The 19,216-nt window shown below is 45.0% G+C and overlaps 1 protein-coding gene across 1 annotated transcript in view; it reads left to right on the top strand.

Moving 5' to 3' along the window:
* CLSTN2 (calsyntenin 2) overlaps positions 1-19,216 on the top strand; it is a 721,779-nt gene that overhangs the window by 540,654 nt on the left and 161,909 nt on the right. The window contains exons 3-5 of the mRNA XM_088840256.1: positions 4,906-5,101; positions 6,464-6,672; positions 13,545-13,694. Coding sequence (XP_088696382.1) covers positions 4,906-5,101; positions 6,464-6,672; positions 13,545-13,694 — 555 coding nt within the window. The remainder of the gene's footprint in view (positions 1-4,905; positions 5,102-6,463; positions 6,673-13,544; positions 13,695-19,216) is intronic.

The raw sequence follows: 19,216 nt of genomic DNA, 5'->3' as shown, positions 1-19,216 counted from the left end.
GGTGAAGCAGAGTTCAACCACTTGAGGCCACTGCTAATGCCCCATGCTGCTGGCCCCGTTTCACCACAGAGTCCATGGCTGATCCCAAGTGTATGTGCATCTGTGCTTTGAATTCCCACACACAGGTCATACACCAACTGTCCCAGGAAAGCAGATTGGAAAGCAAGATTTTTAAAGCGATATTTTTTATATGTAAGCCATTAGGTCTGATCTTTTAAATACATCACCCTCCTACTACTGTGCTTTATTAGTAATAACAAATTCTGGCGACAGGTCTCACAAAAGATCAAGACAGCCCAATGTGTCACTCACAGATGTTGGGAACTGCAATTTTAAATATCCTTCTTCCTCAGGACTCTGTCCCAGCACATTCCTGTCTTTCTGTCTCTCTTTCAACTTGCTGTGTTTTTAATTTGCTATTTGATGTGATTCTAAGTAAAGAAAAATTAAACATTTCAATTATTAGCATAATTTCTACCATTTATCTTTATACTATGCAGTGGCAGTTTCAAATGCAAATAGAAGAGCAGTTAACTGCTATGCAGCATCTCTGAAAATTACAGAATTTGTATGTCCTAGCTCAGGTATGCATGTGTATTTTATTCTTCACCAGAGCAGTGTAAATGCTACCCAAGCAAGACTCAACTGTTTTCATTTCACTTCTTCATATGCATATTTTCTACCAACATTCTATACCTTTGGCTTGCTGGTAGTAAGGATGGTATAAAAAGAAAAGGAATAATGGATAGTTTTATCTTTACCTCTCTGTCATCTTTTTCAGCCTGAGTGATTGGCTACCACAGGGAAGAGCATAGTAAGAGAGGATATGACAAGGTTCTTTGGTCACTTGCCTTCATTCTGTGTTCAATTTTGGTTTAAACAGAAATGGTAGCCTCATGGGGTTATCAGCTCCCTGCCTAGTGGATTACTCAGTTGTAGATGTCACATGCTCACCTTGCTCTCACTGAGGTTCCTGAATCTCCTTCTCCACATCATGGGTTCACTAGAATGCTCTGCTCACGGCATATCCTGACCACTAGATACGCATGGGGAGCAATGAATAGGGAGCACCTCCATCGCTCAAGAAAGACTCCATTGTTCCATCAGATTTCATTTTCAAAACCCAAGTTCAAAGATAACATTATTAAGAATTTCAGTGTGGTAACAGCAGAGATTTCAACCATGCTTAGGGCCCCCTTGAGCACATGGCCCCTGAGTGCCCCTCTGGTTGCAAATCCATGAAGCTGGCCCTGCCCCCATTGCCTCTACTCCTGCCACATGGGTCTCTGAAGTCCCTTGTCCCTTCTTGCTGAAGGGCACTCCCATGTGTTACCCCCCTGCTTGAAACTCAGTTCACTCTCCTGTGGCCTGGGTGTCTCCCTTTTTCTCTTCCTGTGATCTCAGCTCAGCCATCACATCTAGCTTAGACCTCCCTGCCCAGTCTCCCCAGGTCAGGACTCTTAGCACCTCCTTCAATGCACATATCACCATCACCACCCTTCCTGACAGCAGATGATTATCCAATTCCTTAACTTCCTCCTACACTGGACTGCTATCAGTTTATAGGCCAGCACTGGGTGGGGTTTGATCATCACTATTTCATCAGTGCTGGGAACATAGTTCCTAATAAATATTTATGAGATGGATGAATAAATGAGTGAACATTTTTGCAGCCAGAACACAAGAGTCAGATGAAGAGGTGGGATCAATGAGGGTGATGTATTTCACTAGGGTGAATTCTAGTTTTTGTTCAAAGGAGGCTAAGTCCCATCTCAGTCTGAGCTGGTGCAGACTAAGTGAGTATGGCATAGCCCTTGTGAACTTCACTGTCTCTTCTAGGAGGTAATGAGGACTTGAGGATTGGGTATCTTTATCCCTTAAGGGAGGGATCCCCAACCTCTGGGCCACAGACCAGTTGACTCTTGTCAGATCAGTGGTAACGCTGGATTAGAAATGGGGTGCACAATAAATGTGATGACTTGAATCATCCTGAAACCATCCCCCCCCACATCCCCAATCTGTTGAAAAATCATCTTCCATGAAATCAATTCCTGGTACCAAAAGCATTGGGGACCACTGCCTTAAGGTATCCAAGTTGTTTTCTTTGTGTCTCCAGGTCCAGCACAGTGCGTTGCACTTACTCTGTTCTCAAAAAATACTGGTTCTATTGAGTTGAATTGAGCTGCATTTAGTTCCATGAAAATATGTGGCCCTGAGGTTTACGTTTCTTAGCCTCCCCTTGTGTCTGGATCTCTCCCTCCTCCTTTGCCTTTTCCTCCTTCCTCTCCTTTCTTCTGGTTCAGGATTTCTGAGCCTTGAGGACTATTCTAGATGCGATCAAGTGTCTCCAGCAGAGAATTGCCCTCCTTTACGTTCAGTTTAATTGGACTCTTCAAAGAGAAAGGATCCAGTGAGTCTTAGAATTGTGGCAGTAGTTGGGAACTTCAGAGAATACCCTAGAACTAATCTGGGCACCTTTACTGCTAGTATTCCTGTAACTGGCACTGATCTTGAGATAGAATCTCAAGGCAGGCATGTCAGAAGTCCATCTCTTCAAGCCCAGCCAATTCAGAGCAGAAACAAAACTTGAGGCTGGGAGAAACCCCTTCTCCCGCCTTGAAGGCTGTATGTAGACCTAGTCTTGCCCAAGAGGCAGAGCAGTGAAGAATGGGAAGCAGCCTTCTTGTTAGAGCCTGGCCCTCAAACTGTCTGTCTTGTTCATTATTCCATGACTACATTTGAGAAATGGCCAGGAGGGAATGTAGTGAAAATGGAGTGTTCATAATGAAATTGAGGATCGATGAAATAATAAAAAACAAAAGCCTAAAGGTAAAATTGGTATTGATTGACCATCTCAGAAAACATTGTTAGTAAGAGATCAGGGCATGCTTCCTCTGTGTAAAATGGGGGCTTTCTCTCCTGAATGAGGCTTGAACAGGATTTTAGAATGTTACCGGAAGCAATTCCTGCAGTGCTCCTCTGAGAAGGCTGCTTGGAGATGGTGCAGTGAAGCAAAAAGTGTGTGGTGTCAGGACTCAGCCATACCCAGGGTTTATACCAACTTTCACTCTGTGACCTTGAGCAAGCAATAACTTCTCTGATCCTTTTTGTTGTTAATTTGTACTAATTGGTAGAAAATGTCTGCCTTGCAGGTTTCCCGGGATGATTAAACCAGATCACCTGGGTGGGGGTACAAAGCTGGATGCCTGGGCAGAGCAGACATACAGTCATGTTATCCCTTCTTCTCATGGTGTCTGTTCTTTGGAATAGCTGGGCAGGTGCCTGGTCACTCTGAATGTGAGGACCCCGTTAAAGTATATACAGTAGGCACCTCACCCTGGTCCCAGCAGTGCATCTGGGACAATGTCAGACCAGGGTTGGGGCATGCCAGGTAGATGCTCTCCCTGCAACATCATCTCCTGGTTGCTTTAACTGATGACACAGTTGAAACCCAGCGAGTCAACATAATTTGACTAAATCAGCTAGTAAGGAGCAAACCTGGAACATGACTCAGGCCCTTGGGCTCAAGACTACATTTTATTCAGCAGCAGCCTGGACCCCTTGATGCCCATGTCACACGATGCTCACCCAACTCTCTGCACTATGAATGGTCCTTCTGGACATCTATACATTGTCTCCCCAACAAGTCTGTAAGCTCCCTCAACACAGGGAGAGAATGTGTCTCAAACCTTTAGTACTTTCCAGAACACTTACTACAGGGCTCACAGTCAGGGTTCAAGAAATCAATATTTACCTATTGAGGTAAAGAAGATATTTTCATTGCTTTATTGTTTTAATGCAGAGAAAAAGGTATAATACACATGAACCCAGCTGGGGGAGAGAAATGCATTCATTTTACAACATGGTCAGCTCTTTAAGAAGGTGGTTTCTCAGACTCCACTGGGATTCTGAAATTCACATAGACTCACCTCCACTGTTTGGAGAGAAAATGGCAAACTCGGAGTGGTGTCTGTCCCAGTCCCCACAGAGAAGTAGTGGGTGAGAGATGTGAAGGGGGATGCAGCAATGTGGGGTGATTAAACCAGGAGTAAAGGACAGCGCAGAGCAGTGCTGCTCACATTTACTGGGCAAACAGGTCACCTGGGGACCCTAATTAGGTTAGCAGATACAAACGGTTGTATATAGGATAGATAAAAACAAGGTCCTACTATAGCACAGGGAACTAATTCAATATCCTATGATAAACTGTAATGCAAAAGCATATAAAAAAGAATGTACATACATATATACTGATGTATAACTAAGTCACTTGGCTGTACAGCAGAAATTAGCACAATATTATAAATCAACTATACTTCAAAAAAAAGATATATAATGGACATACTAAAAAAAAAATTAAAAAGATAAACTCCTGACTCAGGAGGTCCAGGGTCCAGGTCCTAGGAGTCTGTAATCCTAACAAGCTCCCCAGGGATGCCCAGGTCACTGCTTCACAGAGCACACTTTCAAGAATCGAGGATGTTGTCACAGATCAAAAGACAGTGAAAACTTTGGCCTTTTTCTCCTTTCCTCTGTAGTCATTTGTCTTTTGACTGTGGTCAAATTCCTTAATCTCATACTGGGCAGAGGGCAGGTGAGAAACCGGGAAATCAGGAAACCAGGTAAACTGGCAAACTGGGATGAACAGCCAACTCCCCTACATGATGACCTCCCTCCCCACCCCCTTGCTTTTCCTGCCAGCTGCAATGGGGGACATTCTGGTGTTACCATCCCAGAAAGGAACAAGTTGGACTGGCTCCCTAAAGGCTGCTTCCAGCTTGACAGTTATCTGCATGGAGAGAAATGGCCTACGACTTTTGGGTTTGTAAGTCCGGTCCAGTCGAAGCTCTGTGTACAGTCTGGCTGTTCTTAAGAGGCTTGCTGTCTCCTTCTGTCCTCCTGCAGGAGAAATCTGTGCCTTCAAGATACATGGCCAGGAGTTGCCCTTTGAGGCCGTGGTGCTCAACAAGACGTCTGGAGAAGGCCGGCTCCGTGCCAAGAGCCCCATCGACTGTGAGCTGCAGAAGGAGTACACGTTCATCATCCAGGCCTATGACTGTGGCACAGGGCCCCGGGAGACAGCCTGGAAGAAATCTCACAAGTGAGTGACCTGATGGAGCTCCCTGCCTCCCTTCCCTGCCTGCCTGTCTGTTTCAATACGCATGCACGTCACTCCTTGAAGCTCCAGCCTGCTAGACCGCTGGCTAGGTCTACAGGCCCCTGCAGGCATCAGCATGGGTCACTTTCTACCCCTGGAATGCTCTACCCCTCCGCTTCACGTGCAGACACTCTGATTTTACTATCAGGACTGAGGTCAGTTGTCACTTCCTCTATGAAGTTTTCCATGATCCAATCCATCCCTGCAGAACTGGTTGGGACCTTTCCCTGGATTTCTGCCAGGTCATATGCTTCTGTCTGTCACAGCGCTTTTCATTTGGGGGTTATAGAGTGTGAAAGTGGTAGTCACTCAGTTGTGTCCAACTCTTTGCAACCCCATGGACTGTAGCCCACCAGGCTCCTCTGTCCATGAAATTCTCCAGGCAAGAATACTGGAGTGCATCGCTATTTCATTCTCCAGGATATCTTCCTGACCCAGGGATCGAACCCTGGCCTCCTGCACTGCAGGCAGATTCTTTACCATCTGAGTCACCAAAGAAGCCTCATTTGGGATTATAACTCTCTCAAATTGGGTCAGAGTAAGAGTAGCTCAATACCTTGGCCACCTGATGCGAAGAACTGACTCACTGGAAAAGACCCTGATGCTGGGAAAGATTAAAGGCAGGAGGAGAAGGGGACAAGAGGGGATGAGATGGTTGGATGGCATCACTGACTTGATGAACACGAGTCTGAGCAAGGTGTGGGAGTTGGTGATGGACAGGGAAGCCTGGCGAGCTACAGTCCATGGGGTCAGATGCAGCTGAACTGAAGAGTGGCTCAGTTCTTACCGAGTGGAGTGTGACTGGACAAAGGAGCTAGAGAGATGCGTGGATTCCTAACCTCCAGGATCTAATGCCTGGTGATCTGAGGTGGAGCCGATGTAATAATAATAGAAATAAAGGGCACAATAAATGTAATGTGATTGACTCATCCTGAAACCATCCCCTCCCCACCCCCAGTCCATGGAAAAACTGTCTTCCACGAAATTGGTCCCTGGTACCAAAAAGCTTGGAGACCACTGGATTCTAGAGGAAATGTGTTGCCTAAAGCTGGGTAACAAGGAAGGTCAAAGAAGCTGGGTGGGGGGTATCTCTCTGGGGTGAATTCATCTCAAAGGATTGGGGCAGGACAGGCAGAGGCATCCCAGTGGAGCAGGGAACAGAGCCCTCAGACAGCAGCCACCCCGACTGACGTGATTTCTCCACTCTCTTGGCCTTGGGACCTGAATCAGTGCCCATGGGAAGTGCAGGAGTCTGGTGCGATTCTTTCATCACTGGCAGCTCTTCCTTTCTGTGTGTCGTCCTAGGGCCGTGGTCCACATCCAAGTGAAGGACATCAATGAGTTTGCTCCCACCTTCAAAGAGCCGGCCTACAAGGCTATCGTGACGGAGGGCAAGATCTATGACAGCATCCTGCAAGTGGAGGCCATTGACGAAGACTGTTCCCCCCAGTACAGCCAGATTTGCAACTATGAAATCGTCACGACTGATGTGCCTTTTGCCATCGACAGGAATGGTGAGTGTCCTTAGAGGACCCCAGTGGATGGGAGCAGGGAGCAGCTCCACCCCCCACCCCTCTGAAAGGCCAGGTTCAGGCTCTGAATACACTTGGCCAGGTGATGCCTCCCTGTCACCCCTGATCTAGGCTCTGTACCCAGAACTTGGGTACATTCCCTGCAGTAGAAGAGGTGACCACATAATTAGCAGCCCAGTCAGGTCTAAAGTAAAAGTGTTAGTCACTCAGTTGTGTCCAACTCTTTGCAACCCAATGGACTGTAGCCTGCCAGGCTCCTCTACCCATGGAATTCTCCAGGTAAGAATACTGGAGTGGGTTCCCATTCCCTTCTCCAAATACCCCAAGACCCCTTGTAAACCTCTTTAGTGAATAGTCTATAGAACTCACAATGCCGTATATCTGGATGCCGAAAACAGGTTGGTTTTCTGGTAGAATTTTCCTGTTGTCATCCAAGCATGAGCCATACCATCAACTCAGCCACAACTTAGTTTCCTGTATAACAAACTATAACATCACTTCCACACCAAAAGAGTCTGCTTCCAAAGAGACGCTAAAAGAACAGGTGGAGATTTTGGAAACACCTTCTAAGCTGTAGATTTTCTAATCTATAGGAATCTTTAAAGCTCTTGCCAATTTTGTTTGGTTTTTGTTTTGTTTTTTAATTTTTATTATAGTTGCTTTACGATGTCGTGTTAGTTTCTGCTGTACAGCAAAGTGAATCCCCTGCACACATACATATATCCCCTCTTTTTTGGATTTCCTTCTCATTTAGGTCAGAGCATTGAGTAGAGTTCCCTGTGCTATACAGTAGGCTCTCATTAGTTATCTGTTTTATACATAGTAGTGTATATATGTCAATCCCAATCTCCCAGTGCATCCCACCCTCCCTTCCCCCTTGGTATCCATACATTTGTTGTCTGCATTTGTGCCTCTATTTCTGCTTTGCAAATAGCTCATCTGTGCCATTTTTCTAGGTTCCACATATATGAATTAATGTACAGTGTTTGTTTTTCTCTTTCTGACTTACTTCACTCTGTATAACAGTCTCTAGGTTCATCCATGTCTCTGCAAACAGCACAGTTCCATCACTTTTGGGGTTGAGTAATATTCCATTGTGTATATGTGCCACTTCATCTTTATCCATTCTTGCCAATGTTTTTTTAGAATTTCCACCCAAGTTGGAATGAGGAATAAAAGACCCATCCCATTATACCCCAATCTCAAACTAAATTTAGAAAGCCATTTGGATATTTCCCCATCAGCATTATTTTAAAAACTCATTCCAGTATAAACACCATAAGCAGAGGCCCAGTCAGCTCAGCCCACTTCAACTCTCAATAATTTGATATTAATCAAATGATAATTGTTTGCCAACTACGTTGTTTCATTATTCGCATGAGTGTGTAGTTATATGTATATTATCCTCATTTTATTTCCAACAGGATTTAACTGCTTAAAGATGTAAACTTTGTATAACCTGAGATTCATCTACTCTGTCAATGCTTATTAAGTGCCAGGCACACTCTGGAAACTGGGAATAGAGAAAGAAGGGAAGTCATAGCATAAGCGGGCTTGCCCACATGGAGCTTATCATCTAGCAAAATTAAAAAAAAAAAAACTAGAAAGGCAGCATCAGGGATGAGGGTGGTGCACAAGTGCTCTGAACCACACCCAGGGGTAGGCAGTGACTTAGCCCTGAGCCTCCTGGTAGCCAGTGCCTGGAGGGAAATACCATTAGTCACCTGCTTGCAAATCTTCAATGCTTCCCAGGCTTCCTGATGTTGATACCAGGGAGAAACATACCCTGTAACAGAGTGCTCCGCATCCTGGGAACTGTTACAGATTCCTTCATCCTTGGCCTCCAGGAGTTTATCATCTGTCTCGAAAGATGAAACCAATATTCATAAAGCAGATAACGTGATAATAGAGCTGTTTCCTTATAAGATGCTCAAACACATGGCCAGTGTCAGCCACACACCTGGGCATCACTCACTAGAGGTTAATTCTGTGGGACACAAAATCAGTGCATGAGAAAGTAAAGGAGAAAATACTGTACTGTAATTAAAGTTTGGCTCAGGATTAAAAAGCAGGTAATTTCATTTGTAGAGCCTGCCAGAACTGCTCTGGATAGCTTTTCTACAAGGCCCTGTGATATAGCTGACCTGTCCCCACCACACACACACAGGCACTCACACCCCACTGTGTAAAATATGGAGCAACGCTTTGTATTTTTCTGGTTTCCTATGATCAGCTGTGCAGTCTATGACTCTGAGAGCTCTGGGACTGGGGGAGTGACAAGTCCTTGCTGTAGAGCTGGACTGGATGGGGGGAGGGTATCCAGAATGAGTGGTCAAGCTGCCCTTGGCCTCCTGCCTTAGTTCTGGAGAGCCACAGCCCCGGGAGAGAGGAGATGCTAATTCCTTTATCAGAGGGTAAACTGCCCCAGCCATGAAGATAATTACTCACCTTGATGAGCCATTTCACTAACATATGCCAATTTATTTCCCCGGCTGTCTCATTAAAAGTGAGTAATGGTCCTTCGCCAGGCCTCTGCCTCCAACGTTGGTTTACAACCTGAGATGTAGAGGAGAGCGGGCACTCCCAGGGATTGTGGGCCCTTGACGGCAAGGTTTACAAAAGCAGTTCTCCAGTAATGAAGGTAGGACCTCAGGGCAGACACAGAAGCAGCTCCCATTCTAATAAGTTTTCCAGCTGGCCCTTATCCATCACTTCTCCCAGCGACCTTCCCAGCTCCTTGAAGAAGTTCTTCACATGCACATTAGAAGTACTGCTGAGTTGGGGTCCACTCATTCAGGCCCCAGGACTTTAGGGAGATGGCTCCTGGGCCCTCCCACCTGCCAGACTCTTTGCTTGTGCAGGAAAGAAGGGGAACAGGGCATCAGGGAGGATAGATGACATTACATGGAAGTGATTTGACCTGTCTGAACGCAAGAATCAACCTCTTCCAACCAGGGGTCCTCGGCCTCCCTTCCCTTGAATTCCTCCCCTGAAATATCATGGAGAAGGCAATGGCACCCCACTCCAGTCCTCTTGCCTGGAAAATCCCATGGGCGGAGGAGCCTGGTGGGCTGCAGTCCATGGGGTCGTGAAGAGTCGGACACGAATGAGCGACTTCACTTTCACTTTTCACTTTCACACATTGGAGAAGGAAATGGCAGCCCACTCCAGTGTTCTTGCCTGGAGAATCCCAGGGACGGGGGAGCCTGGTGAGCTGCCGTCTATGGGGTTGCACAGAGTCGGACACAACTGAAGTGACTTAGCAGCAGCAGTGAGGCCTCGAGGAGAGGCAGTGCCTGTGGATGATTAACAGGGTACCTGGCATAGAGAGTGTTCCATTCATGACACAATGATTTTCAGATACTTGCCTGGGTGACTAGGACATGAAGGTTACTCACGCCCCATGGATTTTCAAGCTGAAATTATGAGCAGGTTAGTCTTTCTCTGATTGGTAGGTCCTAGATCCTCACTTCCATTGAACTGATGGAAAAACTGATTCCTAAAGAGTAAAGAGATGGCAGAGTGGGGACTGGAACCAGGTCCCCTGAGTGTTGATCCCAAAGCTTTTTCACCAGTGATATTATCACTGTCCTCAGTGATATTTGACAGGAATGTATGACAATGGTATTTAAGTTCAAAAATACAAAGTTTCATCTTAATCCTCTGCCCACCACTGTGAGAGAGAGGGGAAGAAGGAGATCCTTGATGAACTACTTTAACTGGATGTCAGATCCTCATTGTAAAATGGGAATTAAATACTGTGCCTGAGGGACTTCCCTGGTGGTCTAGTTATTAAGAATCAGCCTTCCAGTGCCGGAGACACAGGTTCAATCCCTGGTCAGGGAACTAAGATCCCACATGTTGTGGGGCAGCTAATCCTGCACAGTGCAACTGTAGAAGTCCACATCAGCCACAAGTAGAGAAAGCCCGAGCCCCACAGTGAAGACCCAGCGCAGCTGAAATAAACAAATAAATACACACTGTGCCTGTGTGAGAGGGTGGATCTCACAAGGCGTTCCTCAGACTGTCGGCACAGAGCAACCACTCAACCAGGGGTGGGGATGACCGCACAGGGAGGTGCAGGGCTCACCAGGACACCCGCCTCCACTTAGCAGGCTTTTGTACCTTGCAAGCAGTGGTTGGTTTCACACAGCCTCCGCTGAGCTCTCTGCAGGCTGCCCTGGAGAGTCAGGGCCCTTGGCCACCTAAGAGTGAGGTGTGAGCCCTAGTCTGCTTATCTCCAAGTACGTGAACATGCTTTTTTCTCTTCCACCTGAGTAGAAGAGGAACTGCACGCCCCAGTGGGAAACTGGGCAGCATAGAAGAGTATGAAGAAGTCACTTTTGTAATCCCACCAAAGAGAACTACCGCTGACGTTTTGCCAGCACTTTTTCCATGAAGTTTTGAAACAAAAGTAAGGCCACACTTTCCCTTTTTCATTTATCATTCGATTGTATGGATTTTTTCCATCCCTAAAACAGTTCATAATTAATACTTTACTGTGAATAGCAGTCCATCTAAGCAGAGATTCAGGCTTAGCTTGTCTCTTGACTATTGGGCATCCAGTTTCTTTACTCTTTTTCAATGTTTTAAAAATAAATAATGCTTAGATGAACATATTTGTTTGTTTGCAATTTGTATCATTTTCCTGGAGTCAGTTTTTAGATGTGGAATTGCTTGGCCAAAAGGTATGAGCAGTTGCAAAGTGACCAACCTGTGTAGCTTTCTCAAACGGCTGCTCCAATTTAAATTCTGGCAGAAGGAGGGTGTAGGTCAGTGCGCTTGTCTCATTCCATCCGCTGCCCCAGCTGAGTTTTCAGAAAATACTTTCACTTTTACACATGGTAGATACTGATAGTTCTTTGAGAGATAGCTTCCCAGGTTCATTTGGAACAGAGAAATACACACAGAGATCAGTGCTCACCTGGGGTAACTGTGGACTCAGGTCTCCTGAGAAGAAATCATTAACAAGTTGGGAGGATAATAACAATTGTCACAAAAGCAAAACGATGATTTTTTGTGATCTTTAAAAAAAAATTTTTAAAGTGTGACTCAGCCAAATACAACCCTTGCCCCACAACCATCAGCAACATTATTATACGCTCATGTTTACCTAATGCTTCAAATCCTATCCTCTGAAACCCATTCTCCCTTCTGTGAAACTGGTGGTGGTGGAGAAAGCAAATTAGTTTCTCAGACAGTTTCCTTAAGACTTCTTAGTCAAGTGGAGCTGTGGTAAATTGAGCCAAAGATTGCGGTCTTGTGTGTTTATTTTTCTCCCACAATCAATAGCGTTGGTCTGCTGAATGTCACACGGCCTGTAAACCCTGAGCCTTCTTCTTCTACGAGATATATCTTTTGAGAGCCATTTAACTTTAAAGAAAGAGAAAGTTAAAACTTTTTATTCAAAATTCAATTTGATGTTGCTGAAGCATATACTCGTGGTCCTATTACAGTGCTTCCACCTGGCAGAAGTACTCCCTTGTGATGGCTATAGCCATGAACTAGTTTGTTAACAGAAGCCACAGAGAATATTACCAACCCCACATTGAGCCCTTTCACACATGCGCGGGGCCCCGAGCTGAGATTGAAACAAATATATACCTGAGTCACATAGTCATAGAGAACAGACCAGTAGTTGCCGAGGGGAAAGGGGTGTGGGGGACGGAAGGACTGGGAGTTTGGGATGAGCAGATGCAAACTAGTACATACAGGATTTATAAACAACACTGTCCTAGTGTATAGCAAAGGGAACTATATTCAATATCCTATGATAAACCATAATGGAAAAGAACATTAAAAAGAATATGTATGTATAACTGAGTCACTTTGCTGTACAGCAGAAATTAACACAACATTGCAAATCAACTATACTTCATACTTTGTGCACAAAGGTGCACAGAAATTCTATACCTGAGTCAGTGATTCCATGTTTGCATATTTGCTTGTTGATTTGTTTTTTAATTTCCATCTTCTTGATTTTGCTTCTAGCAAAGGATGATGATATCATTTGAGTTCTAATTTGCTGTCAACTCTAATTTTCATTGGAAAAGAAAAGCCAGAATGAAATTATTCTTCTCAAAGGAAGACTTTAATCTCTGGGAATCAGAAAGTTAAAAGAATTAAATGCACATCAGGCCTTGATTCATTTTTGAAACCAAAATTATATTTCAGCAAAAATAGTCAAATGAAAGTTTGCTCATTAATTGTCAAATATTTCTGAACCATTGTATCAAACCCACGGGAACAAAAACACACAAATGGCTCAGAAACAATATCTGATCTCTCTTGGAGAAGAAAAATGTCTTTGCCACCGGGGCAAGGAATCTATTATTCTGTGTAGCTTTCAGAAGAGAGGTCACACGTTTTCTCTTATTGATTTTACTTCCTATTTGGTAGCAAAATAATGTGAGAAGAGGCAGCGCATGTTCCTGGCTAAGAGCCCAGACGTTAAAAAAAATACATGTTGAGAAGTTCCTGAATTCCATCTTTTTCCCAGAGATTTCCTGTAACTTGAGCACACGACACCCTGTATCAGGGACATAACCACATGGGCGCAGTTTAGGATGGTATTCTGACAACCCCACACTTTCCAGATATGTGTACAGAATTCCCTGCCACTTCTGTCCCACAGCTGGAGTGGCTCCAGCCAACAGTTCCTAGGACTCTGCCACTAAGGCTCAAGCAGGCCACGTGTGGAGGCCACGCTCCCTATGTGCCCTAGCTTTTATAAAGAGATAGGAAAAGGGAACATTTTATACTAGTGAAGGCTGGAGGAGGGCAGAGGAGATTTTGAAGAACTACAACTTGGTTCACTTGATCTGAAATTATTTTCAATGTCCCTGTGTCCTCAGGCAACGTCAGAAACACGGAGAAGCTGAGCTATGACAAGCAGCACCAGTATGAGATCCTAGTAACCGCCTATGACTGTGGACAGAAGCCCGCAGCGCAGGACACCCTGGTGCAGGTGGACGTGAAGCCAGTTTGCAAGCCTGGCTGGCAAGGTGGGCCTGCTCTTGTCAGTCTTGTCGGCTGAAGGCTGCTTGGCCGTGTGTCTCGGAGGGGCCGCATCTGCCTTCTGATCATCACAGTGTATCACTAGAGACGTTTGTAAAGCACAGGCACTCTGCTGTGAGAAATGGAGCAGCCTATTTGTTCTCACAACTCCTGGGTGATATATTACCCCCATTGTACAGCTCAGAATGTCCAAGGCAACTCATCTAACTCATGTGCCCAGTTTGTCCAGGGTGCCCTTTCTCAAGTCTTATGACATCTTCCAATCAATAGTAATTATCCCACAGTGCTCAGGAGAAAGTGCCGGAAAGCCTACACGCTGCTAGTACGTTTCAAGTTTTGATCATCACTCAGCACCGGGGGAAGGTTGTGTGTTCCTTGGGCTTGCACAGAGGGCATACAGGCAGAGTTTGGAGATCCAGAATACAGCCTCTGCATTAGCAGGTTCTAAACTATTGGCTCTGGCAATGGAGACACAATCCTTAGATGGAAGTGGGTTTTTGTTTAGCTCTTTTAGGATGCAAAGATAGAAGGTTCAGCTTACTCTTAGGTGATGGAGATATAGCAGTGAACTAAGGAGAAATAAGGATGGGAAGGCCAGTGCAGAGAAGTAGCTCACAGAGGACTGAACAGTTTATGGAGTAACAAGAGTTCTACCGGTAACATCAGTAGTTCTGCTGGCTGTGTAGGGATGCTGGAGTCATCTCTGTGCTGCCATTTGGTTGGTGCTGCTGCTGCAGCTTCTGCTTACTGATAACTCATGGTGTTCCATGGACTTCTCTGCCTCATGGCCTTTGTCTGTTGACTTCCCTTCGTATGTCTTTAAAGCCCCTGTTACATTCTACCTCTTTCTCTATCTATGTCTCTCTGTATCTTTCATTGTTCAGCTTCCTGGTCCCATCAGTTAGTCAGTTCAGTCGCTCAGTCGTGTCTGACTCTTTGCAACCCCATGGACTGCGGCACGCCAGGCTTCCCTGCATCACCATCTCCCGGAGCCTACTCAAACATCACTGTCCATCAAGTCAGTGATGCCATCCAACCATCTCGTCCTCTGTCGGCCCCTTCTCCTCCCACCTTCAATCTTTCCCAGCATCAGGGTCTTTTGCAATGAGTCAGTTCTTCACTTCAGATGGCCAGAGTGTTAGAGTTTCAGCTTCAGTATCAGTCATTCCAATGAATATTCAGGACTGATTTCTTTAGGATGGACTGGGTGGATCTCCTTGCAGTCCAAGGGACTCTCAAGAGTCTTCTACAACACCACAGTTCAAAAGCATCAATTCTTCTGTGCACAGCTTTCTTTATAGTCTAACTCTCACATCCATACATGACCACTGGAAAAACCATAGCCCTGACTAGACGGACTTTTGTCAGTAAAGTAATAGCTCTGCATTTTAATATGCTGTCTAGGTTGGTCATAGCTTTTCTTCCAAGGAGCAAGCATCTTTTAATTTCATGGCTGCAATCACCATCTGCAGTGATTTTGGAGCCCAAGAATATAAAGTCTCTCACTGTTTCCATTATTTCCCCATCTACTTGCCATGGAGTGATGGGACTGGATGCCATGATCTTAGTTTTCTGAATGTTGAGTTTTAAGCCAACTTTTTTCACTCTCCTCTTTGACTTTTATCAAGAGGCTGTTTAGAAGAAACAAAAAAAGATGTACTTTAGTTCTTCTTTGCTTTCTGCCATAAGGGTAGTGTCATCTGCATATCTAAAGTTATTGATATTTCTCCCAGCAATCTTGATTCCAGCTTGTGCTTCTTCCAGCCCAGTGTTCCTCATGATGTACTCTGCATATAAGTTAAATAAGCACGGTGACAATATATAGCCTTGACGTACTCCTTTTCCTATTTGGAACCAGTCTGTTGTTCCATGTCCAGTTCCAACTGTTGCTTCTTGACCTGCATACAGGTTTCTCAGGAGGCAGGTCAGGTGGTCTGGTATTCCCATCTCTTTCAGAATTTTCCACAGTTTGTTGTGATCCACACAGTCAAAGGCTTTGGCATAGTCAATAAAGCAGAAGTAGATGTTTTAATGGAACTCTCTTGCTTTTTTGGTGATCCAACAGATGTTGGCAATTTGATCTCTGGTTCCTCTGCCTTTTCGAAATCCAGCTTGAACAGCAAGAAGTTCAAGTTTCATGTACTATGGAAGCCTGGTTTGGAGAATTTTGAGCATTACTTTGCTAGTGTGTGAGATGAGTGCAATTGTGCGGTAGTTAGAACATTCTTTGGCATTGCCTTTCTTTGGGATTAGAATGAAAACTGACCTTTTCCAGTCCTGTGGCCACTGCTGAGTTTTCCATGTTTGCTGGCATATTGAGTGAAGCACTTTAACAGCATCATCTTTTAGGATTTGAAATAGCACAACTGGAATTCCATCACCTCCTCTGGCTTTTTTCATAGTGATGCTTCCTAAGGCCCACTTGACTTTACATTCCAGGATGTCTGGCTCTAGGTGAGTGATTACACCATCGTGGTTACCTGGGTCATGAAGATCTTTTTTGTATAGTTCTGTGTATTCTTGCCTCCTTTCCTTAACATCTTCTGCTTCTGTTAGATCGTACAATTTCTGTCCTTTATTGTGCCCATCTTTGCATGAAATGTTCCCTCGATATCTCTAATTTTCTTGAAGAGATCTCTAGCCTTTCCTATTCTATTATTTTTCTCTATTTCTTTGCATTGATCACTGAGGAAGGCATTCTTATATCTCCTTGCTATTCTTTGGAACTCTGCATTCAAATGGATATATCGTTCCTTTCCTCCTTTGCCTTTAGCATCTCTTCTTTTCTCAGCTATTTGTAAGGCCTCCTGAAACAACCATTTTGGCATTTTGCATTTCTTTTTCTTGGGGATGGTCTTGATCACTGCCTCCTGTACAATGTCACAAACCTCCGTCCATAGTTCTTCAGGCACATAGTCTATCAGATCTAATCCATTGAATCTATTTATCACTTCTACTCTGTATACGTAAGGGATTTGATTTAGGTCATACCTGAGTTGACACACTGGAAAAGACTCTGATGCTGGGAAGGATTGGGGGCAGGAGGAGAAGGGGATGACAGAGAATGAGATGGCTGGATGGCATCACCAACTCGATGGACATGAGTTTGAGTGAACTCTAGGAGTTGGTGATGGACAGGGAGGCCTGGTGTGCTGTGATTCATGGGGTCTCAAAGAGTCGGTCACAACTGAGCGACTGAACTGAACTGAACTGAACTGAATGGTCTAGTGGTTTTCCCTACTTTCTTCAATTTAAGTCTGAATTTTGCAATAAGGAGTTCATGATCTGAGCCACAGTAACTATTCTATCCACAATAGACAGGATATTGAAAGATGAACTCCCCAGGTCGGTAGGTGCCCAATATGCTGTGGGAAATCAGTGGAGAAATGACTCCAGAAAGAATGGAGACAGAGCCAAAGCAAAACAACACCCAGTTGTGGATGTGACTGGTGATAGAAGCAAGGTCCAATGCTGTAAAGAGCAATATTGCATAGGAATCTGGAATGTTAGGTCTGTGAATAAAGGCAAATTGGAAGTGGTCAAACAGGAGATGGCAAGAGTGAACATCAACATTTTAGAAATCAGTGAACTAAAATGGACTAGAATGGGTGAATTTAACTAGATGACCAATATATCTACTACTGCAGGCAAGAATCCCTTAGAAGAAATGGGAGTAGCCTTCTTAGTCAACAAAAGAGTCTGAAATGCAGTACTTGGATACAGTCTCGAAAATGACAGAATGATCTCTGTTCATTTCCAAGGCAAGCCATTCAATATCACAGTAATCCAAGTCTATGCCCCAACCAGTAATACTGAAGAAGCTGAAGTCGAACAGTTCTATGAAGACCTGTAAGACCTTCTAGAGCTAACACCCAAAAAAGATGTCCTTTTCATTACAGGGAACTGGAATGCAAAAGTAGGAAGTCAAGAGATAACCCGAAGTAACCGACAAACTTGGCCTTGTCATACAAAACAAAGCAGGTCAAATGTTAACAGAGTTTTGCCAAGAGAATGCACTAGTCCCATCAGTTCAGTTCAGTCGCTCAGTCGTGTCCAACTCTTTGCGACCCCATGAATCACAGCACACCAGGCCTCCCTGTCCATCACCAACTCCCAGAGTTCACCCAAACTCATGTCATCACTTCATGGCAAGTAGATGGGAGAAAATGGAAACAGTGGCAGATTTTATTTTCTTGGGCTACAAAATCACTAAGGACAGTGCCTACAGCCATGAAATTAAAAGATGCTTGCTCCTTGGTAGAAAATCTATGACAAACCTAGACAACACATAAAGCAGTGACATCACTTTGCCAACAAAGATTCGTATAGTCAAAGCTATGGTTTTTCCAGTAATCGTGTATGGATGTGAGAGTTGGACCATAAAGAAGGCTGAGTGCTGAAGAATTGATGCTTTTGAACTATGGTGCTAGAGAAGACTCTGAAAGTCCCTTGGACTACAAGTAGATCAAACCAGTCAATCCTAAAGGACAGCAACCATGAATATTTGTTGAAAGGACTGATGCTGAAACTGAAGCTCCAATCCTTTGGCCACCTGAAGAGAAGAGCTGACTAGCTGGGAAAGACCCTGATGCTGGGAAAGATTGAGGGCAAAAGGAGAAGGGGACAACAGAGGATGAGATGGTTGGATGGCGTCACTGACTCAGTAGACATGAGTCTGAGCAAGCTCTGGGAGATGGTTAAGGACAGGGAAGTCTGGTGTGCTGTAGCCCGTGGGGTTGCAGAGTCAACTATGACTTGGTAACTGAACAACAACAGAAAGGGTGTCATTAGCCACCTTTTTCATTCATGTCCCTTTCAGGCAGGCTGATGCCAGACACCTGGTCAGACTTTGAATGGCTGCTTTTAGTTAGGCATTCAGCCCTCATCCAGTTCAGCAGGCCAGACTGGCGGGACCTCATGGTGCAAAGCAAGGACACCTGAGGACCACATGGATCTCTGCCCTCAGATTGTCCTCTGCACAACTTTGTCTCCCTTAATCTTGAAGCTGGAAAGATGGGAGGGGTAATTAAATCCACCCTTGGAGAGAGCCGGAATCATCAGCTCTTGAACAAAGTTTGTTGTTTTTTAGTCATTCAGTCGTGTCCGACTCTTTTGCGACCCCATAGACTGTAGCCCCAGAGAAGGCAATGGCAACCCACTCCAGTACTCTTGCCTGGAAAATCCCATGGGCAGAGGAGCCTGGTAGGCTGCAGTCCATGCGATCGCACAGAGTCGGACACGACTGAGGGACTTCATTTTCACTTTCATGCATTGGAGAAGGCAATGGCAACCCACTCCAGTGTTCTTGCCTGGAGAATCCCAGGGACAGGTGAGCTCCGTCTATGGGGTCGCACAGAGTCGGACACGATTGAAGTGACTTAGCAGCAGCAGCAGCAGACTATAGCCCACCAGGCTCTTCTGTCTGTAGGGTTTCCCAGGCAAGAATACTGGATTGGGTTGCCATTTCTCCAGGGGGTCTTCCCAACCCAGAGATCGAACCCTCATGTCT

This window comes from Moschus berezovskii, chromosome 1, assembly GCF_049115385.1.
Source record: "Moschus berezovskii isolate FMDL1 chromosome 1, NW_MosBer_1.0, whole genome shotgun sequence".
Taxonomy (NCBI): Eukaryota; Metazoa; Chordata; class Mammalia; order Artiodactyla; family Moschidae; genus Moschus; species Moschus berezovskii.
The sequence above is the reverse complement of the archived record's forward strand: the minus strand, read 5'-3'. Positions and strand labels throughout refer to the sequence as shown.